Here is a 25,711-nt window from a genome sequence, read left to right as displayed (position 1 = left end):
CTCAAAATAGGTGCAGAAAAAGTAAGCCTCCTTATCCTGCTGACACATCTGAGGCTGATGCATTTGACACCTGGGCGACGAGGATGTCTAGCGCAGAGCTATAATTTGTCGCATGGGGGCCATTTTGGGCTGATACGAGAACTGAGCACACCATTCCGGATCGAGAGACTAATCATTGCCATTTTCAGGTGGTGGCTTGCATGTTCAGGAGTGCATGACCAATCCGTGATTAGTGGCGTCTGACGCGAGAACATTTAGCGGATCTAGCCTTGATCGTAACACAATCGAGTCTGTTTAGGTTGTTCCTTTTTTTTTTGCAGTCAATCTGAACTGCGGCACAGGATGGCTGTGCGACCTTGACAAACCCCTATTTTCCTAGGGCGGGCCCCCACGTGGGTCGGCCCGAAATAGATAAGGCTTTCAGTTCCCTGGTTGACCATGATGCATGCTTGATGCATGGAGTTGTTTGCAGCCAGTATGATCGACAAGGCAGACAATGCACATACATTTTAGGTTGAAAGAAAAGAGGCAAGAGAATTGTAGTTTATTAGCGACGACCAGGTTCTCCGTCCAAACCCATCTCCTGTGCGGATTCGACCCAGTTATACCAGTTTACTTCTCCATCAATATCAATATTCATATCAACCGTGTCTGCATGGAAGTTTCCAGACTCGGAAGTTGCATGTCCATCGGACCAAAGCCAAGGATTAATGTTCTGTTCCGCACCCGCTGCCACTTGTTCGGGCAGTGTAAATGAGCTGTGCGCCCAGACAGTATGCTGCTCAGCTTCAGTCCCCATGTTTGTATCTTGCAACATGTCCGGAGTGAGTCCATGAGAGGTGGTACCTGGCACAGCTTTCTCGGCATAGTAAGTGCCACTACCAAGACAATCTGGCTCAAGGGTTAGTCCGGAACTGGAATCAGCGCGTTGAGCAGCGGCTATGGACTCCGAACTTGTTTGGGGCAGGCTATAAGAGCTAAGCCGTGGATTTTTATCAATCCCGTTGACTGTGTTTGAAGCAAGCTGGCGCCATCGCTCAAGGAACAGATCTGCCGAGTTGGACCCGGGTGGGAACGGCCCGGTACTCGAGGGCAATGGTAGATCTCGGTACTCCCTCTTTAGCTGCTCGGCAGCGAGATAGTCAGTTTTCAAGCGTTCGAACTCCATGTCTCGGTGTTGTCTTGCTTTGCTCATGAGCTTTCGCAGCGGAACCCAGATTCTGAGGCTTTTGTTCATTTGGGACTGATTGGGGATAAGCCAAACGCTGTGAAGAGCCACCCAAGCTCTCTCGGAAATGGGCGACCATGGGCGCCGCGAGATCTCAATCATCATGTAGACAATGGAGTACCAATGTGTGTAGGTCTGAAACGCCCATCGCCAGTGGCGACACAATTCTTCGTTGTTCAGAGCATGATTGTATTCTGCAACTTCAATTGCCGATATCAAGAATTTTGTCCGGAGCTCTCCGGCAAGTTCATCCTCGACAGCAGAAAAAAGCAGAGGCAAATAGATAAGCAAGGTCATCTTGGCCATGGTAAGGCGCGCCACGATAACTATCACCCAATATGTGATGTTTACAGAGTCAGTTGAATATTGTAGAAAGTTTTCTTCAAGGGTCTGGTAAATTTGATGCAATAGGCGGCTCTGTTCATCCAGGCTCGGTGCCTTGTCCTTGAAGCCGTGGGACATCATCTGCATTGTGACCTGGCATATCCCAAAGGTGACACGCGCAACTGACATGTCGGTCAAACCATAGTGCTCTTGCGGCACTTTTTTCGATCCCGGAGCAATGTCAGCATCATTGATGTTCATTGGTAGTTTGGTGTCAAAACTAGCATTTGTGATGGTGTAGTCGGACCCTTGATTTTCGGATGCTCTCACGTCCAATAGGCATAGCACCCACCATGTTCGCCGCCTCATCTCAACTTCATATGGTTCCAGATGTGCAAAGTTCGATCCATCTCTGTGTAGTCCCAGAGCTTGTCCCATCCGGATAGCTAGACCCGTCATCATCCATACAAACCTTGGACTGTCGTGTCGGCGAACAAGAGCAATAAAGATGGCGAATGCTTGGACCAATACTAGGTCGGGTACGTTGAGAAAATCGGCCTTAGCAAGAGCATGCTCAAAACCTTGGCGGTATTTGAGATTGAGTTCAGTCTTGGGGGCTCCGAAGTTCATCATAACCTAAATGCACCCAAAGGTAAGTTTCATGTGTCCATCATTTGCTCCAGTTCCCCAACGTACATCGTCTTCCTCCATAGATGTTACGGCGGCATAGTAAATCGAGAACATTAATGCTTCGTTGGCTGGAGTGAGTTCCTTCGGTTCACGGTTGCGCCGATCACGAACTATTGCCTTTATGGTGGGAAGGTGAACAATTTGGAGGATGATATTCACATTTTCAGCGAACACATCCAGCAAGAAGGGGATCTGTGATGGTAACGGATGAAGGTTTGTGATATTGGGAGAAAATGTGTTCAAGTTGTGACCAAACAAGAATGCGTGACGGTCCGAAGGCGTCTGTTCAAGCTCCTGCGTAGACGGGGCCTTTCCCGGCGACTCCTCGTCATCCGATGTATCAGAGACTCCCAAGGGTAGACTGTGAATGTCCATCTTCAGGCCATTGATCTAAACAGACAATCAGCTCGCGTTTCATAAATCATCACAGCACGAATCAGGCTTACCTCGTCATTGACCCGTGACCAGAATCCACTGCTTATATAGCGGCTTTGGGTGGCATTGCGGAGTACCAGTCTTCCAAACGTTTTCTGCACATCTTGTGCCCCAGCAGGGGATATATGCGGTGGCTGCGCAGACTCTCGAGCATGCGTGGAGCTTTCAGGCGAGCCAACACCTGACGACCCTCCCGTGGCTGACTTTGCCTGCTCCAATTGACCAGTGAGATCTTTTACCAGGCTCTCCAAGGTTCGAAGTCTTTCCATCACTTCATCAGCGATCGCCCCGGCTTCATGCGACGCCTGTGGGTTCGATAACGCTCCGTTGAAATGATCGAGGCGACGGGCCCACCTCGGTGGACGATCAGAAGAAGGAAAGACACACGCAATATTTGCGCGACGACAGTTTGAGCAGGGCGCCCGCTTGTCGCAGCGGACTTTGCGACTTCGGCATACCACACAGCTGCGCGGCTTTGGTGCAGCTGCATTTCGGCCTGAGGTGTCGAATCTCGCGCTTTTCTCGGCATCCGAGGCCGACGCGAAAGTGGCTGAAGTCCCCTCAGCCCCAGTATTGGGCATTTCTTCGGACATCCTAACGAGAGACTCCGTTAAGCTTCTTCAGATGGCGACTAACCCCGGTCGCGTTATCCTGTCGCCTGATGCTGGTTGAACGATGACTCGGAGTGTGAAGGTTGACGGTCTGGATCGGGCATAGCGGGTGCGACAACCAACGAGAGACGCCCATTTCCGCCTCTTCGCCTTTCAGCAGATTTGGCCCCCGTGTGTCGAGCGAGAAACGGGCGAGAGATGCTGACTGCATTGTCAACCAAAGATGCTCGCTGTCGTGAAAGTTCGCGCCCTTCGGCATTGTGTCGCTTGAACTTCTTGACTTCACATCAGCCAAATTATGTATTAAAGAGCACCGCGATCCGGTCTCAAAGACTTCTCAGCTTACATCTGCAATATACTACTTCCGTATCTTTCAAATCAAAGTTCTTAAAAGGATTCACGCTACTGTATCAACATAGCACCCCCTTACCTGAACATCCACCAGCCACCCAAAACAATGACTTCCAACACCAAAGTCGTCGCTTTCCTAGGCGCCAGCACCGGCGTCGGGCTCTCCGCCTTGAAGCACACCCTTGCCGCTGGACATCCGTGCATAGCTCTTTGCCGGAATCCCTCCAAACTCACAGCTATCCTCCCAATAGAGTCAACACCGAACCTCAAAGTTATTGAAGGGAATGCGCACGATGTCACTGCCGTGTCCAGGTGCCTTCAAACCGAAGCCGGCTCCATCGTCGACGCTATTGTAACCACCATCGGCGCGAAGCCCTCTGGTCTCGGCGTCGACGATCCAGATGTCTGCAAGAAAGGCGCAGCCGCCATCCTCGACTCGCTCGCTGATCTCCGAAGCAAAGGCATCACCGGCAGCCCGCATATCATTGCTTGCGGGACAGCCGGTTTCTCGCGGTTTGGTCGCGATATCCCTTTTGTCATGATTCCCGTTTACGCTATGTTCGTCCGTGTTCCGGGCGCTGACAAGGTGGTCATGGAAGATCGATTCGCGCAGAGCGGGGAGTCATTTACGATCATGCGTGCCAGTCACTTGGTTGATGGGGAGTCGGACAAGACTATTCGAGTTGGCATTGAAGATCCCAAAACGGGTGTTGAGTCCAAGGTTACTGGTTATACTATCTCCAGAGAGGATGCGGGGAGATGGCTGGCTGAGAATCTTGTCTTGCACCTGGATGCGAAGTATCTGAACAAGAATGTGACGATCACTTATTGATTTGAACCTCACGTTGAGATTTAATTGTCAGGGTCGATTTGCGAAATATATAATTGGAGCTTGGCGGACTGAAATTCATGGAGCGTGTCGAAACATATATTTGTCTCATTTTTCATCCCATCGGGAGTCGTACTCGAAATCCTCACTATAGCATACACCCAATCATAACAAAATTATTCATCAAGTCCATTGCGAAAGCATTTCTTCGTTGTGGAGAGGTCCACGTATAGAGTCGGCTGACCCGTTTCGCCCATGGGATCCTGTGACTTCTCAGCCCAGCGCACAGTAATTGCGAAACTCGAGACAAATCAAAGCAAAAATGGGAGAGAAAGGTATGTACCGGTCATATGTTTACTCGTCGGGGCAATCCTCATCAGATGAATCGCTGGAATCAGAACCGCATTCGCAGTGGATTCTCTTACAGTAGGGACAAGGCATGTTTGAGAGGCTAGAGATTGAGGCCTGATAAGAGAGATAGATGCTAGAGGGACCATACCATCGAGGTGGTGCGACAAACAGCATTTATATGTCTGACCTGCGTGAAGCTGCCTGGACCCCCGCTTACATGTGAAGTCTCGCACACGTATCTGCCACAGCAAGTTGTACACATTAACTTCTTTGGATGCATCGACTCTGCATGAAACGATATTGCATAGATTCGTTGGCACCTATCAGGGCAGACCAAGCCATCGGAGTACAGGTCATGACTACGTGATGGTTTGGGCTCGGAACTGCATGCTATATCTAGTCCCTAGCTACCCATTTTGGATAACACGTCACAACTACTGCCTATCATTATTGTATAGCGCGGTTTGCTCAGAAGATTGAACGTGTTATTGATCAAGATAATGTGGCTATATCCATGTGCGCTGTCAAGCTTCACGAGTCATCTTACAATCTGCGTCAGAGGTCGATGCTATTTCACGCATCGACCATGTACTCATGGATCTCTCTCGGATCACCAAGCTCTTCGACAATATTCGAGAGATCTTCTTTGCGCTCTGTGTTGTCAAATTGAGCAGCATCCCACATGACCAACCCCCATTGACGCCTTTCATCTTTGATGTACTCTCCGAAGGAATTAGACCAAGTTCCGCCCCGCATGAACGTCCAGGTAAGCGGTGCCAGCAAATTATTTTCATCCGGTAGTAAATCTCTTGGTTGAAACCAGAACCAGATTTGCATGATCTCTTATCTCGAGCATAAGAAAATGTAGCACTTAGAGTCCCCGGGACCTTGTTCCATGAACAAGGTCGTATGGGTGATCTATTGGGATAACGGACAACCCATGGTAGTCACGTAATTTGTGTACAAATTGACCGGACGAATTACACTTTCCCGTGAATTTCGATCCCTACTGTCGGGCGGGTCGAGTCTTTTCGTCTATATTTCTCTTGCTCATTACAACGTGTTACCTAGGCACTTTTGACCACCCATTGTTATAAACAAGAGAATTATCGACGGAAAGACGCCCCTAGCCAGGAAGCCACATGAAAAGAGGGAAGAGGGATAGTAATAATCCGAGAGTCTGGTAAACCCCCCCCCCCCAGCATACGACATACCTTCAAGAGTTGGACCAGATGCGTCACTAAGAGAAACGGAAGCCCCGTCTTATTACGGATTACTCGAAGACGACTCCACTAGCGGAAATATCTAGAGCTCCCCTTTATTCATCAAACCAGGGTAATTCTACTGCAGATGATTACATTCCTGGCCATGGCGATGGAGAGCGGAACGAAGTTGAGCCTTATCTAACTTAATGGCGGGGTTGGAACATAGCACTTATTTTAACCATAGGGTTGGCTCCGTTTTCTCCTAGTAGCAAACCCCTCACCTCTGCTTTAGCCTTTCTTTTAGCTAGCCCACGCGACGATTACGAGAGTCTCGCAAATCGAGCCTTTGGCTGGTCATCTAGAATTGAAACGAGACACAGGAAAACAATGTGTAGTAGGGGCGCGGAAAGTACTCGGTTCGTACTGCAATCCCTGAACTTTTCTCAGGGAACTTGAGGCAAGGACAGTAGATCAGTAGCGTTGACCTTGCCAGAGAAAGCCATTCTTATCCACTTTGTCGTTGGTCCCATGCCAGATCGAAGATGGAGCGGTAAATCAACGTGACTTGGTTGAACAGGGTCTACCATTCACTTAAGGCAGGTCAGAACCCTTGTATTGCAATGATCGGTTCACTACTTCGTCTATCCAGCTAACACAAGCACATACCGCCGTTTACTCGAAGACAGCACAATATCGAGCAGAAAAAACAACGGGATCAGACAACACTGTGCTTTTTTGATAGAATTTGCATATTTTAAGCAACCCTAGCAGTCTAAGCGGCCTTTCATTTCATGCTCATTGTCATCCGTGCAAAGAATACCTTTTGCATGCTCAAATGTGAACGCTTGTCTTAACTCGTGGAATATAGAAATTGAGAATAAACAATATTTCTTAATATATGTAATGATATGCGTTATGTTCTAGAGCCAACCAGTGCGCCCAGGCATGTTCTATATGCGATTATGTACAATGCTAGTAAAACGTGAATAATGCAAAATGAAAAGACAACCACCAACACTCAATCAAGTGTCAGTGTTAGCACAGGTGAAACTGGCATTGCTGGTATCATTGTGGATAGCAGTACCAGAAGCATAGAGACCAAGAACACACAGAATCAGACCGAACAGAGCAATGAAGACGTTCAGAATGGTAAGCGCGATCTTGCGAGGCGAAGAGAACCATGCACCCTTGTTCAGGTGCAGCCAGTAGATACCGGACAGACCGTAAGAGAACCACGAAGCGAAGAGGGCACTGATAAGACCGTTCAGGTCACTGAAAACGGGGATAGCCTCGGCAATGATCCAGGCAACGACCCAGCAGGAGACTCCCAGGCCGATCCAGAGACCGATGGCGCGCCAGTTGTTCTGGTGGATCAAACCGGACTTGGCACCGAGGCGGAAGTAGATGTACTTCAGTCCGATGTGGCCGTTGACGACACCTGCGCCGACGATGGTGGGGATGGCGATACCGTAGGCGACCTTGCTCATCAGGGGACCAGCGGAGGTCAGGGCTGGGGAGTGCACGTCTGTGCCGATGTAGTAGTAGATGACGACGGCAGCAGTGAGGTAGAGGGAGATTTCGAAGCTCTGGAGCATGAAGAGTGACTTCTTAAAGTCTTGAGGGGACTCCATCTCCGCGATCAGACCGAAGAAGGCGACATGAGCACAGTAGGCGAAGACGATGTTCGAGACGGCCTGGAAGGCTGTGTAGAGGTCGTTTTCGACAGTGGCCTGGATGATGCGGCCGGGGTGGCTTTCAACACCCACGGAGATCATGGTGATCACAACGGCGGAGAAGATACTAAGGAAGGAGGCGAAGGAGATCCAGGTCATTCCCTTCATGGTACGGGGGATGGAGAGGGCGAGAGAGAGAACCATGCCGACAACAGAGAACACGATGGAGCAGGCGCCGTGGTTGGTAATGGTGTTCATCATGACGCGGAAAGTGAGGATATGGCTGCCCATGACGAAGATACAGAAGAGGAATTGACCGATACCGAAGAGTTCGCGGCCGAACTTGCCCAGCAGAATCTCACCGGCGTCACCGAGGTTCTGAATGTGAGGGTACCGTTCACGAAATAGGCCGATATTGTAGCCAGTGTAGGTAGCGAGAAGACCGAGGCCAACAATGAGGATCACACCTGGGACAAGACCCAGGGTAGCGACAGCCGAGGGCAGCGACAGCACACCCAGCGACACTGACTCACAGATCATGAGCAGACCGCATTGCCTGATATCACGCGTCAGAATCTCCAGTAAAAGATCGAGTCAGGAATGATACGTACCACCACTTCAAAGTCTTGTACTTGATTTCGGCGTACTCCTCGTTACCAAAGGCATCATGAACCTCGCCCTTAAGCTGACCTTCCTCTTCGAATTGAGGCTGGTCATACCTCTCAGCAATCTTGTCCTGCTCATAAGCAGGTGGTGCGGGTGTCACCTCCATGTTTGACTTGTTGAAGAGGGGAGGTGTGTGAGAGGTGAGGAATTGAGGGGAGAGTAAAGGAATCGATCCAGGAAGGAAGGGAATCTGGCCATCTTATTGTTCGCGTGCCGATTTTGCCCCATGGGCATATCGATCCACAGGAAACCCACCAAAGCCCCGATGCGGACGATGCCTGGTCCAATCGTTGTTATACTTCGGTCCGAGTCCGGCGGACTGACCAATCAAGTTGGCGGGAATGGGCTGCTGACTCATTAAAATTGGTGATAGAAACTGGCCGGCTGTAACGTTCCCCAACTCCCAAACCTAATTGTTGTATGATCATGACTCTGAGTGATCGCCGCTTATGGTTAATCTATTTATTCATTTGGATCTGGGGTATTTCACTCAATTTGCTCTGTACAGTATACACGTAGAATGTTGAACATGCGTTAAACTCTTCACCGGCGGCCCGGGCTTCGGCTCGGCCTTCTACGCCCCAACTTAAAAAATTTTGCCTTCACCGGCCATGCAGGGGTGGCAACTCAAACGAGCCCCACCAGACTGGGGAGTTGAGAGAGAACTCCGGAGTGTCCACCAGTTAATTTAGGCACCACTCCATAATAACGGCGCTAATATTTCCCATTCTACGGAGTACAGTATGGACGCTGTACTGCAGTTGGACAGCGTGCGCGTCTTCTCATAAACTTTCGCTTCGTGCCGTTATGCGTGACAGCTGGTTTCTTCCACGGTTCTTCTAGAAGTTCAATTCTTCCTGTTTGGTTTTAGTTTCCGTGTGACACGTGCTGATTTTGATTCATTTTATCTTTGATGCGCGATAACCTTAATGATGATAAGCCTGTGGCTGGACAAGGAAAGTCGCTAGGTCGTTCTTTGTGTCCTATCAGCATCAAGGTCACTGTTCCGGCACGATATCATCCGGAAAGGTCGGTAAAAAGTCTGGTTTGGTGTTGAATTTTCTCGGAGGCGTTTGAGAATCACTGTTTGGATTTTCATGCCGAAGGTTTTCTCTTATAGTTGAACGAATCATACGAGCAGGGAATCTCAGTACAATCCACGGATATTGACTGCTGTATCAAGGGACATGAATCTTATAGTTCAGCCTCCTAAATCTTTCATGCATCTGAAGACACCGGCCTTCTCGGGCTCCGCATGAACCATGAGTAAAACCTTCACAAATGTTTATTCGATAAGGCTGAAACAAACTGCATGAATCATGCCATCCCCATAAAAGGCAACATATTTCCGGGGTAGATAGCAAGTATAATGTGTCACTGCGTATAGAAACGCCAAGTTATCTCTCAGTTCATGCATGAAAAGCGGGCCTCGCAGATGCCAAGCAAACATTGACCTGCCCAAGTGGGCAGGTGCGACGATCTCCGGAGCTCATGGGCCCGATGATCACATGACTCATATCTTATTAGTAATCCTATTAGTAATCGATGTCTTTGGAAGGAGCGATTTGAACTAGCCGAATGTGGACTAGGTCTTAAGACCCGCAATTCGAACATCTGAAATGGAGGCACGCTCACAGGCTCGATAGATTCTAGGCTTGATTCTATACATTTCAAGGAGTGGGCTTACAGCAAACCATCTGGTAACTCTGCTCATCTTTATATGGCATGAATCCACAGCAGCTCATCGACTCCTCGACATGGCCGCCGTTGCCACATTCTGTCGAGGAATCGGGACTAGAATCCATATTACCGACTGCTGAGCAAGATCATTGGCAACCGAATGATCCAGCCTTCGATCCAAATGCCTTTAATGACTTCTATCTTCATCCCTCAGACCCCAGTGATCTGGAGTGGGCACAGTGGATAAGTCATGAGTCACCAATATCAGATCGGCAATTTGAGCATCAAGATCACGGTGAACCACGACTCTCGGGTGGTCTAACCGACGGCGTTTCACCTCTGCCAGCAAATTGGACCGGACAGTTCTTACCGCAGCAAAATTTGAACAATGTCTCACAGTGGCTAGATGGAGCATACCGTCCCGCCGTCCCATGCAGTCATTGTCGCAGACACAAACTGCAATGTTTAATTATCCGGACCACGGAAGCGAACCCGAATCCAAAGACCTCATGTTCAAGCTGTGTTGCTTTGTTCCGAGAATGCAGTCTCGCCAAAGGGGAGAAACGCTTCCCAGCTGGGTTTGAAACCATGACCCCGGTTCTAGGACATTTGCACGGCGTGCCAGAAGATGGAAATATATCGTCCGCCATCCATCTCAACAAAACAGATGGAGGCGATCGGAGAGAACCAAAGCAATTCATCCGAAAAGGAGCCCGAGTCCTCCGAGAATGGTTCTACCAAAACCAGGAACATCCCTACCCAACCGACGCACAAAAGAACCAACTGTCCACAGACACAGGCTTCTCTCAAAAACGAATCTCAACCTGGTTCGCAAACGCCCGTCGTCGCCAAAAGCAGAAAATTCAATCATCAGGGCTAGCCTCGCGTTCTCGTACCCGCGCAGGCTCTCCAATGATAACCAGCACATTACCCGCCATGACGCCCATGGAACGATGGCAAGCATCACCACCAGAAGACGAGCCCGTCCCTGAAGCAGCAATTCAGAACGCCATCGCCTCTGGCTCCGATTTGATAGAATCAGATGGTACAATCGATCCATTCAAACTTGACAGCTCCGCCATGGATTTCCTGAATTTCGACGAAAGCTCTTCACACCTTGCATCTTCCGTTTCCAGCATCGGGAGCAGAGCATCAGAGACGTCTGACAGTGGCTCTTCAGCGTGGAGCTATCATTCCTCCGGTGATACAGGATTGCCATTCCCCCTCCTCCCGAAACAAAGTAAACCAAGACGCATCAAAGAACGGTCACAGGGCGCTTCGGAAAACAATATCTACCAGTGCACATTCTGCATACGATCTTTCAAGAAGAAGCATGACTGGACTCGCCATGAGAAGAGCGTTCATCTGACTCTTGATGCTTGGATTTGTACACCAAACCTCAACGACCTCCAACAATCATTCGATCTCAATCCCTCTGAATGCCCAGTCTGCGATGTCGTATATCCCTTGCCGGCCCATATGGAAGAACATGAATTCCACATTTGTACCGAAAAACCCGTGGCTGAACGATTGTTCAGCCGGAAGGATTATCTGTGGCAGCATCTTCGCAAGTTTCACAGTTGTACGAAAATGCCCGTTTCTAATCTTGATGTCTGGAGCGGTTCAGGCGGCAATGTCGAGAGTAGCTGTGGTTTCTGTGGATGTCGGCTTTCGAGCTGGACGGCGAGAGCTGATCATCTGGCTGAGCACTTTAAGAATCGTTCGAGGATGTTTCAGTGGGAAGGGGAATGGGGACTGGATTCAATGGCTATGGGTGTCTTGCGGAATGCAATACTGCCTTCTGAGCGTGCGCTGAACTCGCCTACTTAAATGTAGGCAGAGAATTGTTTTGTGTTACGTTTAGATACGAATGATGAAATAATGAATGCTTTAGTAAATGCCATGAAAATGCTCATATTATAATCAAACTAAAACCAGTATCCTATGCTGATACCGAAGCTTGCCATTCGGGCTGGTACCAAGACGCAAGCCCCAGTACAAACAGCAGAAGTTTCCCATCGCGAATGATATCCTTGCCAAGCTGTACAGCCATCCCTATTCCGCCCGATTTCCCACCGAACAAAACCTTCCCTCCAGTCAAGAGCAATTCACCCGTAACGAAGATAGCAAATGGATTCTGAGCAGTCGCAGGCTTCGGCGGCGGACTTCCAAACAACGACACAGAAGTCCCAATCAGGAAAAGCAAGTAGAACGAAACAGCCAACGCAAAAACAGTATGCAGCGTCTTCCAGATCCGAGTACTCTTGGCCTCCGCCTCCGTCGGCGCAGCTGCTCCACCAAGCATATTAGCCAGGAAGGGCGGTACACCCGCCATAGTAGCCATAGCCGCAAGCGAGGACCCAGGACCTGGGGCTGCGCCAGCAGGTGGTGGTGCACCGGGCGGCGTGTTAGGATCACCACCGGGCATAGCGCCCAGGAGGGAGTTGAGGAGTTTGATAGTGGGGTCTTCGGCGTCATTGCCTTGTGGGCCGAAGCCTTGTCCTTGTTCCTGTCCTTGCTCTGGTGCTGATTGGCGCAGCAGTGCGCGGAAGGCGTCTTGCTGTGCTTGGAGGGCTCGGGCTTGGCTGTCGGGTTGTTGGCCTTGGGCTTGGTTCTGGGCGGATTGTTGGAGCATGGCGAGGAAAGCTTCTTGTTGGGCGCGTTGGTCCTCGGGCGATTGCATTTCTGTCTGTGGGGATGGCGACGCGCGGAATTGGGGCATTGGGGGCGCTGGGGATGGCGAGGCGCCGATTGAGGGTTGGGGGGATGGTGATGGGGAGGCTTCTTCCCGTTCTGTTTTGGGGTTGAGATTAGCTGGGTCCGTGATGGTTTTGAGGCTTTGATGTCGCAGGGTGCGAGATTTAGCGCGAATATGATGGAGGGCTTTTTATTTCGTACCGGATTGTGGTGTGCGTCCGCTCAGACTGGTGATCTTGTCCAGGCGTGCTGACCCTCCTTCCTTGATCTTGGCCTCGCGGCGCTCACGCCGCAGGCGGGCCGATCTTTGAGCTGGGGATTCTTCGGACATTGTGGAGTTACTGTGACAAATCCCAGATTTGAGTTGAAAATGTCGTGAGGTGTAGATGTGGGTGGAAGTGGGATGATGAGGAAGGCAAAGATGTCTCGACGTCGATCCAGTCCCGTGCCGATAAGATCTCTTCCGTGGCCATGCACACTTTCCACTCTACGTCGTCTACTAACTTCGCATTTGGTGTATTTTCAGGCAATAATAGTTTCTTTAACTAATATAGAAATGAATGCAAACACCTGCCTGTCAAGAAATTGATATCAACCTCTTAACTTCATCAGCAATTGGGAAACGCTAAAATGTCCAAAACGCTAACAAAGGCTGCCACTCACTATACCAGACTGAATATAATGACAAAGAGCTTCGGTGGCAGAGATCATGTCCATCTCTCCACGCTAGATAAGTCCCCTGAGCCGGTACATACCACGTTGTTTGGTGGTGACCTGAATGAAAACCTTCTATAGATACGAGTCTGGCAGCTTAACAAAAGACGAGGGCAGGGAAAATCCCCTTTCACATCAAATATATATCCATTCCAAACGCCAACATGACCCATTTGATCTTTAATGTTCTCTAGCATCATGGGAACACGCGGGGGGTGAACATATCGAAGAGCAGTCGGAATGGGGAACATAGGCTGGCTGCTTCTACTAAGCCTGCCTGTGGTCCCACAATCACGGTTACTGATACCGTTGCGCTGACTTTCAGCTAGAGGCAGCTAAAGTGACACCTTTCGAAGATACGGCAGACTGTGTCATCCGGTATAGCAATAGGTCATACTTGGCATTTGATTTTGCATATCTTGGAGAAAAAGCTCTCCTGTGTTTACGCAGACGTTGAGCCTGCTATCAAATTATCACCGATGTCTACCAGAGATCTGTAACAAAATTTATATCATTCGATCCAACTGAAGTTATTTGTCTATATACATATATGTACAAATCACTCAATAGCAAAAGTCTTGTACCAACTGCGTGAAGACCTTCTCAAACTGTCTCAGGCTCTCAACCTCAACCCATTCTTCCTTAGCATGCAAGCCATCTCCGGCAGGACCCCACACAATAGAAGGAATACCAACAGCACCAAGCAAAGCCGCATCAGTCCAGAAAGGTCCACACTTGACAACTGGCTCGCTTTTTAGCACAGAAGATGCAGTTGCCAGACTCTGCCGCACGAAAGGATGATCAACAGGTATCTTCTGTGTAGGACGCGACATGGTAATTCGAGGCTGGGCATATCTGACTCGAGCATTTTGCTCAGCAATACTTTTCAACAACTTGCCCATATCATTCAAGATTGACTCCTCCGTTTGAGCAGGCACGGTACGGAACTCCACTGTGATGGTGCACTTATCCGGATATGACGATGGTTCCTCGCCGCCACGAATCAACCCACAATGCAGTGATGCCTGACCGAGAGCTTCATCGATGCGGAGTTGAGACTGGTATTTCTCTAATGCCTGGAGAAATGATCCGGCGTACAGAATTGCATCTTCTCCCTCTGAAGGATCGGAGCCGTGCTCTGCAACTCCTAGAATATCAACCTCAACCCAGATAAAGCCCTTGTGGGTAGTGATAATGCCAGCTTGAGTCGGTTCTGGGAGAACGGCAGCATCGGCGCGCCAGCCGGCTTCGATCACCTCTTGGGTTCCTTGAGAGGCATCTTCCTCGTCTGAGACTGCAGCAATAATGATGTCGCCACGAGGAACACGGCCCGTGGCTTTTGTTGCTGCTAGTGCTGCTAGTGCTGCGGCGAGACCACCCTTCATATCCAAAGATCCTCTTCCAAGGACAGCTTCTTTGCCATCTCTAATTTGAATGGAGCCCGAGAGGGGATCCGCCTCGTAGCTGGATAAGCTGACGGTGTCTGTGTGGCCGTTGAACATGAGGGATTTGCCGTCTTCACTGCCACGCAAGACACCAACAATAGATGGCCGTCCTGTGACCTTTTCGATCCAGTGGTATTCAATATCACGGTGGGCAAACCAGGAGGCCAGCCAGTTTGCAATTTCGGTTTCGCCTACTCCATCCGTGAGAGACAAGGTAGGGTTGGAGGAGTTGATCTGGGTGAGGGTTTGCGTCAAGCCCACTGCATCTTCGACAGACACATCTCTGGGAATCGAATATTGACGCGCACCCTCAGTGCTGAGAAGGACAACGACGGAATCCTTGTTCAAAATTGCAGATTCCTCCTTCGCCAGATGACGCAGTGCAGCCAACGACGCACCTCCACAAGGACCAGCTGCCACAGAGTTCGATGTCAAATACTGCACTGCACAGTGTGCCTCATACGACGAGACACTGACACAAGCATCGACTAGACGCTGCAAATCCGGCCAAGCAGTAGAAGAAACAGTACCACAATCCATGCCATCCATGATAGTCTCCGAGCTCTGCGTAGTAACCATCTTACCAGCAGCCAAGCTAGAAGACAAACAAGCAGCAGTATCAGGCTCCACAGCAACCATAGACAAAGGCAAACTCTGCGACTTGCAATGCTTAGCCACCGCATGCGCGAGACTTCCCACGCCAGCAGGACTAATCATTACATTGCCAATGAGATCAAGCTCAGCAAGACCATCGTGAACCTCATTCAGCATAGTCGAATACCCCTCCACAATCCAAGCTGGAACATCCTCATACCCTTCAAACGCAGTGTCCTGGATAAGAAGGACACCCTCTTTCAAACGCGATTCATCCAAAGCACTCTGAACAGCCTTGTCATAATTACCCGTCACAACAATAATCCTGGCCCCTTCTCCAGAAATCAGGTCTCGAGTACCCTGGTCCATACACTCAGGAACAAAGATCCGAGCCTCAATCCCGAGAAGTCGAGCCATGAACGCGACTGCGCGGCCGTGGTTTCCCATAGTAGCAGTCGTCAGGACAATTGATTCTGCCTTAGCTTGGATTGAAAGGTCTTTAAGCGAGACTGTAGCAGGCAAGCCCAACTTCGCCGCAATAGCGCGGAAACATCCCCATGACGCGCCTAGTACTTTGAATGATGGTAGTCCGAAGCGGTTACTCTCGTCTTTGACAAGGACATTTCGAACACCTAGCTCGGCTGCTAGCTGTGGGAGTTGAACTAGTGGTGTTGGGGCATAGTCTGGGAAAGATTGGTGGAAGGCTTGGAGACCTTCTATTCGAGGGGAGGTGATGCGCTCGTTCAAGGCTGCGGGGTTGTAGTAGATTGGTCGTCGCGATGTCATTTTGAGCGTGTATGTTGATTGTTGTGATTTGTTTAATGGGGGCTTTTCTACTTATTTATTACATTTTATATGGCCTTCTTGTAATCTTTCTCCTGGGGGTGTTCTGGGGATGCCGCGCCTTCTGGCGACATGGGTCCGGTGGGGCATCAAAATCTACAGTTGCTGGGGACGCCTTCTGCTAACATTGACGCCCTGTAATTTATATTTTTGCATCGTGTCAATAACATGATATGGTCAAACCTTAGTTGCAAATGTCGGCTGACAATACCCTTGGGCGCAGAGCATCTAGTGGATTTTCTGGGGCTTTGCATGGATCGATGAATTGGGTCGCCAGATATTGGGGGGGGGGGAAAATATAATAGGATTGTATAAGCTGTACACGCAGAGAAGTCTAGATAAAACTTTTGATGCTCAAAGTACATTACTGACTATTTCGGTCCTTCACTCTCCGCCCGGAATTGATCGTAATGCACAACGGCCTCGAGAAGTGCCTGGGTTCCGAGAGCACTGCAAAAGTTAGACTCTACATCCAATACAAATGTTGGAATGAACCTACCAGTCTTGCGGGCTGCAATATTCAGCGGGGTGGTGGCTGACTCCATCCTTGCAAGGAACAAAGATCATGGCCGAGGGACAATGCTTGCTGGTATAGACAGTGTCATGACCTGCACCACTAGTCATGAGCATAGACTTCTCACGGCCAACCAGCTGGTCCGCAGCAGCCTGGATGGATGCCACACAGTTGTCATCGAACTTGACAGCCGGAGAGTCAGTGTCTAATGTCCAGTCAAACGAAACACCCTTTCCGTCCTGTGATGCAATAGTATCAAAGGCCTTAAGGCATTCATCCTGCACAGCATGCACCACACTGTCTTGCGGGTGGCGGATATCCAGTGTGAAGGTCACTTGCGATGAGACGGTGTTAGTGGAGGCGTTTGAAGGAACTCTGATAATGCCAGTAGAAGCCAGCGCATTGTGCTTCTTGGCAATATCGTGTGAAGCAGCAATCATTCTAGAGGATGCGAGCAATGGGTCTTGGCGAGCACTGAAAGGCGTTGTTCCAGTGTGAGCATCCTTTCCGTGCACGGTCATGGTCAACCATCTATAGCCTTGAGCACCACGAACAACACCGATTGATCGACCGGTCTCTGGTAAAATCGGTCCCTGTTCAATGTGCAATTCAAAATGAGCTCCGAGGGGGTATCCGGTCGTCGGATCGCTAGAGCAAGTAATGTCGCCGAGATATCCATGTCGTTCAAGCTCGGACCGCAGGGTCACGCTGGAATCGTGAATATCACGTAGGTCCCAAGCTTCTTGGATAGGGATTGCTCCAGCCCAGACACCTGAAGAGCACATGGACTTAGGGAACCGCGCTCCCTCTTCGCTGTAGAACGCTGTTAGCGAAAGCATTTTACTTTCACGCGGTGAGCTAGCACATACTTCGTCCAATTAACTATCCCGATGTCATAGTTAGTCTGGAATCCGCTTTCCTTCATGGTCCGCAAAACTTCCAATGCAGCCATAACACCAAGAATACCATCATACCGACCGCCACGAGGCTGGGTATCCAGATGACTTCCCATTGCGATCATGGGAGCGGGTGAGTTCAGCCGACCTGACTGACGCGCGAACATGTTGCCCATCTGGTCAACGACAAGAGCACATCCCAGCTTCTGGACTTCCGTGGCAAACCATTTGCGCACACTGGCATCCTCGTCCGTGAGGGTTAGACGAGCCATACCCGTGTCGGTTGGGCCACTGCTGGCAGTTAGATCGAAAGTCTTGGTTTATCAGAGGCAGGTTGAGACATACTCGTTATAGCGGTGAGCAGCACCCCATTCGCAGGTCTCGTGTAGTGTGTTCCATAATCTATCGGGGTTGATCTTGAGGCCTGAGGGGGCTCTAAGTTGGGTGCCAGTCGAGAATCGCCGTGTGTTGGAGAACAGGACGCGGGTTGCGCCTTTTGTGCTGTACATTGTGCCAAAAAGTGAATTTTGGAAATTTTTGATATTTGAAAGATGCCAGGCTTAGCACACCAAGGGCTTATATAGAGATTTTCGATACAGTAGCCAGGTCGGTAATGGCAGTGTATCAAGGGATACTAGGGTGGACTGATATATAGTTCTGGCAGCGCCTTCCTTGAACAGCTGTGGGTATCGAGGTAAGAAAATGTTAATCCAATGGTAACCGGAACGTTTGAGATTATTAGCCAAAGTATGGGGTGGACTACGGCCGATGTCAGGTTGGCGGCTCATGGCGGGAAACGGCGCCTTCCCGCGACATCTACAACCCCTAAGATTCTTTCTGCCAAGACAATCTGCCCCAGATAACTACACACTTCGCATTTGAGAACAATTTTGATACAAGTAAGAGAAATGTATGGAGAAGCGAAGCTGGCACTTAGTCATGAGAATGGATGCGTTGTTCACTGTATGTTAGTCGTGTTATGGAGTTATGTACGCCGAGCGAGTGTGGGAGTATAAAACACATCATAGATCCCAACCCCAAAAGACAATGAAAACCTTGTGTAAACGTGCTTCTAACGCCATGAATATATTCTTTGGCTGAATGATGCATACTAACAATTCAGAATTTGCAATGATGCTAAGATATTCGAGAACTCTCTACACACCCTTACAGCGACAAGAGAACCAGACCATACGCGTGTTGAGTTGTTGTTATCTCTGAGTGAGGCAATATACAACCAGAACTATCATGGTAGAAAGCTGTATAAGCCATTCAATCTTTCAGATTGCAACTAGGTGCTGTTCTGACGTTCGACTCGTGCATGGCGCTCTTGTCACGGCAACTCTGCGAACCTGTACCGGGATTAAAGACGTCTACTGGTAGCAGGTGCCAACTTAGACGTCTCTCTCTATCAATTTAAACAAGTCAGTCATCTCGCCCAAGGGCTCTTATTTTCTCGCGTTCTCTTCTCCCATCTCCCATCAGCAGGACACGCTCACCTGATAGTCTTTCTTGGTCGTTTGAGCTCGTCTTCTCCTCTCCCACGGGAGATATTCGGCTCTCCTCAGTATCACATCTGGTAGCTTGGGCCCCCCTACTGCTGTCTATCTGGTTCAACGTTTCTCTGTCCAGTCAATCGTACTGTGAGCTGCTCCTCCCGTCCAAATCCCACTTTCTCTTCTCTAATCCTCGACGCATTTTGCTGACATTATCTCTCATCTACTAGGGTGCCTTCTCGTCTTTTGTCTCAGAGCAATCGACTGTCTCGTTCCTCCGTGCAAATGGCTCCTTCACTTCCCAAGAACGTCATGGTACGCCCAAGACAAAGCTTTCACAATATGAACAAACTAATACAAAATCTAGGGAGGTGACGAGGTTCCCAGCTCTGGACTTTTGTCAATCTCTCCTCTAGGCCTTGTCCCAGTTTCTGGTGGAAGAGTTGCCAAGAGCAAAGCATACGGAAAGCCCGCCAACTTTCAATTCGCGCTGAACATTAACTCCTGTGTCAAGGAATGGGTGAAGTGCCCCGAGAGCGATGAAACCAAGCTCGCAGATTATCTGGGCCTTGTCCTTATCGCCGAACTTCGGTTTTTGGCAATCTCCTGGCCAGTCCTCGATATCTTGACTGTTTTCCACCCACTTAGAGGGGATACTGAAAAAACACACTCATTCGAGATCATGCATTCGCCGATTACCCGTGAAAGAATCAAGGCCATTGTCAACCCAGAGAGAGAATGGCCCATGGGGGATGAATGGGACAATAGCAATGAGATAATACGGTCCAAGAGGATGGCTTGGTGCTTGCTTCACTTGCCGATGTATTTCGATATCTACCAAGCCCAGTCATCCGCCGAGCGGAAGGCGAAGAATCTTGAATCCCGCGAAAATTTCAAGGCCAAGTTTGGGCTGGTCTGCACAAAGCAAGACGACTTACAATTTGATTCCACCTTTCCCCAGTTCGGACCATCTAGAATGGATGGTAAGCAGGAGCATCTCAACCGCGCTTGGGAGCTGTTGAAATATGTCTCGTACCTTATTGACTCAGACTGGCATGATCGGAAGGTATTCTCCCTCGACAAAGGCTTGTCGACGTACACGGAGGATATCCATGAGTGGATTGAGAATATCACACTTGCTTCGCTTGAATCCCAAAGCCAAAAGGCCTCGGCTTATTAATGTGCAAGTTCCCTTGCGCTCTAGTCCATTGAAGATGCGGTCATTTCAGAGGAAGACGGAAAGCTTCCAGGCTCAACTGAACTCGCGGGCCACCATACACGAGACCAAGATGGATTGAATCTGAATCTGAGGCACCGACAGTCGCTGAAAGCGTACTTGGCGGGATTCGCGGCTGAATAATTGATCCACGACCGTTTGATGATCAATGCGAAGGGAATATGGGGAATGGATGTCCGAGCAAAGCCCTGGCCTGTCGAATTAGGACATCGCCGTGCGACAAGAAGCCCCTTTGCAGGCATGAGCAAATAATAACAAGGACAGCAAGGGTGGAAAGACCGTCTTGAATCTCTTTTCGGGAAAAGAAACCTTGTCTCCGAGATACACGCATATTGTATTCCGAAATAAATGCAAAGGAAAAATTCAAATTTGCGCAAAGCTGTTTTTATCATGAAAAATGATATATCTTTCATAGTTTACCAACGGCTCTGTGAAGTCGCATCAGCATTATTGCCGAAGATCTCAGTGATCAGGTTTGTCATGACCTAGAGCTCATGGCTACCTCACGGCATAAGCAGCGAATGTGTGTAGGCACAAACTAAACCAAATACATGCACCCCGGACAAGACCCCAAAATCCCCCCTTGAGAGCCTGTGGGAAAGGGTATCTTTCAACACCAATATCGGACAACCAAAAACAAAAGTAAAAAGCAAAAGTTAAAGTAAATCAAAAGATCCCAAACTCCCTACCGAGCATACCCTTTACCCCGGCAACAAGAACCAAAACATTGATCTCCTGGTAGCAGTTAATATCTCCGAACAAGGCCACACAAGGTCGGAGTATACCGTTATAAGGAGCAGAAGTAGTATAACAAGTCATTCTGGAATTACTGCGGCGAGGTCAGAGGAAATGACGTCACACAACGGAGAACACCTTACGGATATGTTCTCGATTCATTGCTTGTTCTCGATCTAGCATCACCGTCGGTTGACAGAATGGATCGGACCTTTGTCTTGATGTTGTTGCTAATTTCTTTGCCCGACATCTTGAGGTTTGTTCTTGGATCTTTTATGATCTGATGCGATTGGCTTGAGATTGGTTTGAATCGTATGCTTGACACGAAACAGAGAGACTCTTGGATGTTTTCTTGAGATTCTCGATGTTTGAAACCCTGGGGAAATGTCTCCTTTTTATATTCGATCCTTCGCGACTGACCTCGGGTGTCATATTCCGATCTGCATGTTGACCTGACACATCGTATAGATTCCCGGCGGAGAATATCGGCGGACGGCGAAGTCCTTCAACTACCGCACAATCTTGGTAGATCTCATACTGTCTGGTCACAATGGTTGGTAGAATATTTCTTGATCTACATGTTCAGATGATGGATGGAGCTTGTTTCCTGGGTATTCAGATTCGAACTACGTTCACCGATTCAACTTGAGCCCCATGAGTGGCCATCTAGCTACGTGTGGCTGCGTATTTATAGCGCCAAATTGCCTCATTGAGCATGTCAATGCATAGCTATGTCGTATTGAGCTAAATAATGTTACCTAATTGAGTCCATTGCGAGGCTGTGTCGCATGAGAGTCGCCCGAGAGCAAATCTGTCCACATGGACACTTGCATTGATGATGACGGTACGTTAAGTCAATCCCATGGAAGCCTGTTTATTCCTTCCATTCATTCTTTCTTTCTTTGCCCTTCTATCTTCACATCATTTAGAACTTAACACCAAAAGACCATCCAACACAAATCCCCCTCGCAATAACAAACGCAACAGTAGCCGCTAAATAAAGCACACCACCAAAGACAATCAGCCCCCCATATTCACCACCATCGCTCTCCAAAATAGCTCCAGCAATCGGAATCCCAACAAGAGTCCCAACACTACTGATAGTAAACGTCGTCCCAGTCCGCTTCCCATAATCATCAGTAGCACAAACCTGCGAGATACAAACAGGAGTAAGACTAATAGCAGCACCACTCCAAAATCCAAAGGAAACAGCATAACAAACAACCGCTGTCAGATCATCACCAGCCTTCGTCCACAGCGCTAACGTGAGTATCGAACAGATCAAAGATGTCAACACCATCACATTAAACCTACCAACCCGATCAGCTACCAACCCAGGCAGAAATCGACCCGGTATAGCGCCAACATTCAAAAACGGAATCAGCAGATAAGACATTGTATCATCCACCCCAACAGAAATAGCATAAGAAGCGATATAAGTGATAGGAATGAAAACCGCAAATTCAACAAGGAACACCGCAGCAGTCGTAGAAGCATACTTGAGATCCCTCAACGCACGGAAATCAACCGAAGCCCCAGCCTTCTTATTCGGCGGCAGTCGTGTCTTGAGCAATAGACACGCGCACACACATAATATCGCAGAAATAAGAGCGATAATCCGGATTGCCCATGGGAACCCGATCCTGGGTGCTGCGTAGAGGATTATCAGGGGGAATAGCACGCCACCGATTCCTCCCGCTGTGCACGCTACGCCTGTTGCCCAGCCGCGGCGGAGGTTGAACCAGTGGCCTACTGTTGAGATTGCAGGTGTGAAGAGTGTGCAGGCTGATAGGCCGCCGAGGACGCTGAAGGAGAGGAAAATTTGGTAGTATTCTGTTTGGTGGTTAGCTTGTAACGTATTTGATTCGGTGGCTTTTGGATGGAGTGACCTTCGCTGAGACTGAAACACACCATGGAAAGCACTATCCCGATTGATCCTGGAATGATCACGAATTTTGAACCGTAGGTATCGAAGATCGGACCTATACATGGTGAGCATCATCCTGCCTATATATGGTGTGTGTACATACCAGTTTGCGCTCCGGCGATGTATAGAAAGAATCCATAAGAGCCAAAAATCCAACCAATACTGGATTCGGAGTAATCCTTCAACTGGTGTGTGCTCGTCCAGGCTTGTAGAACACCGAGACTATTCAACAGTCCCATCGAAGGTACCATTGCACACCATGCTCCAAGAACAACAGACCAGGCTTTTAGACCTCCTTCTGGGTAGTCTTCGTCCGATAAATCGGTGCTGTCAGATAGGGGTCTCGTGTCAACCACTTCGCTGGACATTTCGACTTCATCGCTGACACCCATTTTGATTACATGAATTGAATTGATAGAACGATATACTGGCCATTGAGCGAGGTCAAATTGTTTATCTTTTCATTGTCATTAGCGGTGAATATTGATAGCTGACTACGATGACTGATAACACCCCGCGCCTTCTGGAAACATCAAGGAATTAGTTGGTCCGAATCAGTTCATAGCTTTACCAACCTGGACTTTCTTGGCCAAAGAATTGGGTATATCTGGTGACAGCCTCAAGGAACGACTTGAGCCGAATCAGATCATAAGCTTACAACCCCTGACTGCTTGCCGGGCAAGGAAAATCTTCTCGTAACGGCATCAAGGGTCAAACTGAACCGAATCATTTCATGACATTACAAATCGCAGTTGATGAAATGGAACTTGGGCCTCAAGGAATGACCTGAACCGAATCAGCTCACGGGTTTACTAACCCGAGCCAGTCAATGGGACCAGAAGAATACCTACCCTATGTAGGTAATTCACGAAATACTATGTTTCCTCACCGAGGCTCATGGGATACCCCGCTCGTCCGATATGGAAGTTGGCCTTTCCGAGCCCTAACCGACCGTCCCAAGGTTCTCAAGAGTTCTATCGGGTTGAACGTCATTTCTTGCAGTCCCGAGATTTGATGTCGAACCGAGATGAAGGATGCTGGAAGTGTGTTTCTACCCGCGGCTTCGGACTGCCCCCTTCATCCGTCTTCTTTGACTCTGCCCTGTTGGATGGTTGGCCGGAGAGTGAAAAATCTGGGGAGTATCGGGAGATCTCCCGGGGACACGGACAGGCGCAACTGAAAACGCAAGCTACGCATGATGTTGAGATGCATCTACTGGAATATTGAAGCCGTGCTTCCTGCGCAATGAACCTGTTATCGCCAGGCTGAGATCTGACATGCCGGGCAAGACCTACTTCGAATGTTTCTTCCAGATTTCCAAGGATGATGGGCGTCTGACAGAATCCGATCCCAGTCTCTACAAGCAAATCGAATGCCATCTCGGTTTTGATTCACAGATTCACTCGAGGCCGACAAGGTCGAGTCGAGCAGCCGGGTCAATCAACGGACTGTCCATGTCGGGTCGGCATTGCGACGGCCCCCGATATATCTCAGATCTTCCGAAGATCCGCCATCCCGAATCAGTCTCCCAGGTCGGCCCTGGACAAGGATGCTGAAATGGCCAATGTCTCAAAGGACCGGCGCGGAACATTATTTATCCAGTGTCGATCCTTCGGCTTCAGACAATTGGGACAAAATCTGGACATGACCTGGGCATAAGCTGGACATAACACGGTATTTTCTCGGCCACTCAACATCTCAAAGAATGGTTCACAATCCCACAATTGTGTCGGACTTTGGGCCGGTGGGGATCTTCGGGTTCATCCCGCTGGTATTGGCTGTACAGTGTACACGCTGTCGGCTGGAAAATCTTCCTAGGTCGGTTAGGTCAAGCTGCATGGCCCTTTTTTGTTGGGACGCGAAGTGGGAGAGGTGGAGCTGAAGTGCATTAGTTCAACCTTTTCTTTTCTTCTGCATATGCGCGGTGTTGCTCGGTGTGTTCTTTGCCGTGTCTGATCTTCGCGTTGCAGTTGCAGTCGCAATAAGGAGGGGCTTAGGTGACAGTCGGATGCAACATATACCATTCAGGGGAAACAGAGGATTTATGCTTAAGTTAACCAGGTACGGTGCTTATTTCGCTATTGTTTCTGTCCCCAGTGCGCTATAATGGTATAGCACGTTTTTTTGTTAGAAAAAGAGGAAACAAATTAGCGAGACAGGCGTTGTCCCACACTCCCCACAATCCAAACCAGGCTATCCACAATGCAAGTGAACTGAAATAAATAACCACCTTGTCATGGCTTGTCTGTAGCTTGTAAAATGCCAAGAATCAATAAACTTCCATTGTGAGGCAGATGAGTGATGAGTGGCGGCACTATTCTCCAAGGAGGCATCGGTCCGCCTCCCAGCTTGAACATACAGTTCCAAGGTTGACGTTTAGCTTCAATGTTGACATCATATACCTCATGACACAGCTATTTCCAGAACCTGTAGATCTGAGAATCTGAGACTTGAGATCTCTGTGATCTCTGTGATCTTGCAGGGATCTTCGAGGGATAGAGTACATAGTACGGAAAACCAGGCAACTATAGGTACACCTGGGCATGTACATGTACGCGCATCCCTCGAGA

The 25,711-nt window shown here is 49.1% G+C and overlaps 10 protein-coding genes across 10 annotated transcripts; 3 read left to right on the top strand and 7 right to left on the bottom strand.

The window, feature by feature from the left end:
- Positions 1-547: 547 nt before the first annotated feature.
- On the bottom strand, positions 548-3,270 carry N7508_007752 (uncharacterized protein; the record flags this gene model as incomplete). Its single annotated transcript, XM_058465816.1, has 3 exons — positions 548-2,188; positions 2,249-2,632; positions 2,689-3,270. The coding sequence occupies 3 exons, from the start codon at positions 3,268-3,270 to the stop codon at positions 548-550; spliced, it is 2,607 nt and encodes an 868-aa protein (XP_058317144.1).
- A 475-nt stretch (positions 3,271-3,745) lies between these two features.
- Positions 3,746-4,471, top strand: N7508_007751 (NAD(P)-dependent oxidoreductase; the record flags this gene model as incomplete). The annotated part of the gene is made up of 1 exon (XM_058465815.1): positions 3,746-4,471. One exon carries the CDS (start codon positions 3,746-3,748, stop codon positions 4,469-4,471), a length of 726 nt encoding a protein of 241 aa, XP_058317143.1.
- Positions 4,472-5,392: 921 nt separating this feature from the next.
- N7508_007750 (uncharacterized protein) lies at positions 5,393-5,656 on the bottom strand (the record flags this gene model as incomplete). The annotated part of the gene is made up of 1 exon (XM_058465814.1): positions 5,393-5,656. One exon carries the CDS (start codon positions 5,654-5,656, stop codon positions 5,393-5,395), a length of 264 nt encoding a protein of 87 aa, XP_058317142.1.
- Positions 5,657-7,046: 1,390 nt separating this feature from the next.
- Positions 7,047-8,469, bottom strand: N7508_007749 (uncharacterized protein; the record flags this gene model as incomplete). Its single annotated transcript, XM_058465813.1, has 2 exons — positions 7,047-8,253; positions 8,309-8,469. The coding sequence occupies 2 exons, from the start codon at positions 8,467-8,469 to the stop codon at positions 7,047-7,049; spliced, it is 1,368 nt and encodes a 455-aa protein (XP_058317141.1).
- A 1,619-nt stretch (positions 8,470-10,088) lies between these two features.
- On the top strand, positions 10,089-11,873 carry N7508_007748 (homeobox domain-containing protein; the record flags this gene model as incomplete). The annotated part of the gene is made up of 1 exon (XM_058465812.1): positions 10,089-11,873. One exon carries the CDS (start codon positions 10,089-10,091, stop codon positions 11,871-11,873), a length of 1,785 nt encoding a protein of 594 aa, XP_058317140.1.
- Positions 11,874-11,985: 112 nt separating this feature from the next.
- N7508_007747 (uncharacterized protein) lies at positions 11,986-13,071 on the bottom strand (the record flags this gene model as incomplete). Its single annotated transcript, XM_058465811.1, has 2 exons — positions 11,986-12,836; positions 12,942-13,071. The coding sequence occupies 2 exons, from the start codon at positions 13,069-13,071 to the stop codon at positions 11,986-11,988; spliced, it is 981 nt and encodes a 326-aa protein (XP_058317139.1).
- Positions 13,072-14,017: 946 nt separating this feature from the next.
- Positions 14,018-16,279, bottom strand: N7508_007746 (putative diaminopropionate ammonia-lyase; the record flags this gene model as incomplete). The annotated part of the gene is made up of 1 exon (XM_058465810.1): positions 14,018-16,279. The coding sequence occupies one exon, from the start codon at positions 16,277-16,279 to the stop codon at positions 14,018-14,020; it is 2,262 nt and encodes a 753-aa protein (XP_058317138.1).
- Positions 16,280-16,707: 428 nt separating this feature from the next.
- N7508_007745 (M20 family metallo-hydrolase) lies at positions 16,708-18,255 on the bottom strand (the record flags this gene model as incomplete). Its single annotated transcript, XM_058465809.1, has 4 exons — positions 16,708-16,786; positions 16,836-17,663; positions 17,720-18,037; positions 18,092-18,255. 4 exons carry the CDS (start codon positions 18,253-18,255, stop codon positions 16,708-16,710), a joined length of 1,389 nt encoding a protein of 462 aa, XP_058317137.1.
- A 1,272-nt stretch (positions 18,256-19,527) lies between these two features.
- Positions 19,528-20,422, top strand: N7508_007744 (Helicase C-terminal; the record flags this gene model as incomplete). Its single annotated transcript, XM_058465808.1, has 2 exons — positions 19,528-19,557; positions 19,610-20,422. 2 exons carry the CDS (start codon positions 19,528-19,530, stop codon positions 20,420-20,422), a joined length of 843 nt encoding a protein of 280 aa, XP_058317136.1.
- Positions 20,423-22,139: 1,717 nt separating this feature from the next.
- N7508_007743 (putative oxalate/formate antiporter) lies at positions 22,140-23,533 on the bottom strand (the record flags this gene model as incomplete). Its single annotated transcript, XM_058465807.1, has 3 exons — positions 22,140-23,047; positions 23,104-23,196; positions 23,245-23,533. 3 exons carry the CDS (start codon positions 23,531-23,533, stop codon positions 22,140-22,142), a joined length of 1,290 nt encoding a protein of 429 aa, XP_058317135.1.
- Between the last annotated feature and the right edge of the window lie 2,178 nt (positions 23,534-25,711).

This window comes from Penicillium antarcticum (assembly GCF_028974205.1).
Source record: "Penicillium antarcticum strain IBT 31339 chromosome Unknown utg000008l_segment0_segment0, whole genome shotgun sequence".
Taxonomy (NCBI): domain Eukaryota; kingdom Fungi; phylum Ascomycota; class Eurotiomycetes; order Eurotiales; family Aspergillaceae; genus Penicillium; species Penicillium antarcticum.
The sequence above is the reverse complement of the archived record's forward strand: the minus strand, read 5'-3'. Positions and strand labels throughout refer to the sequence as shown.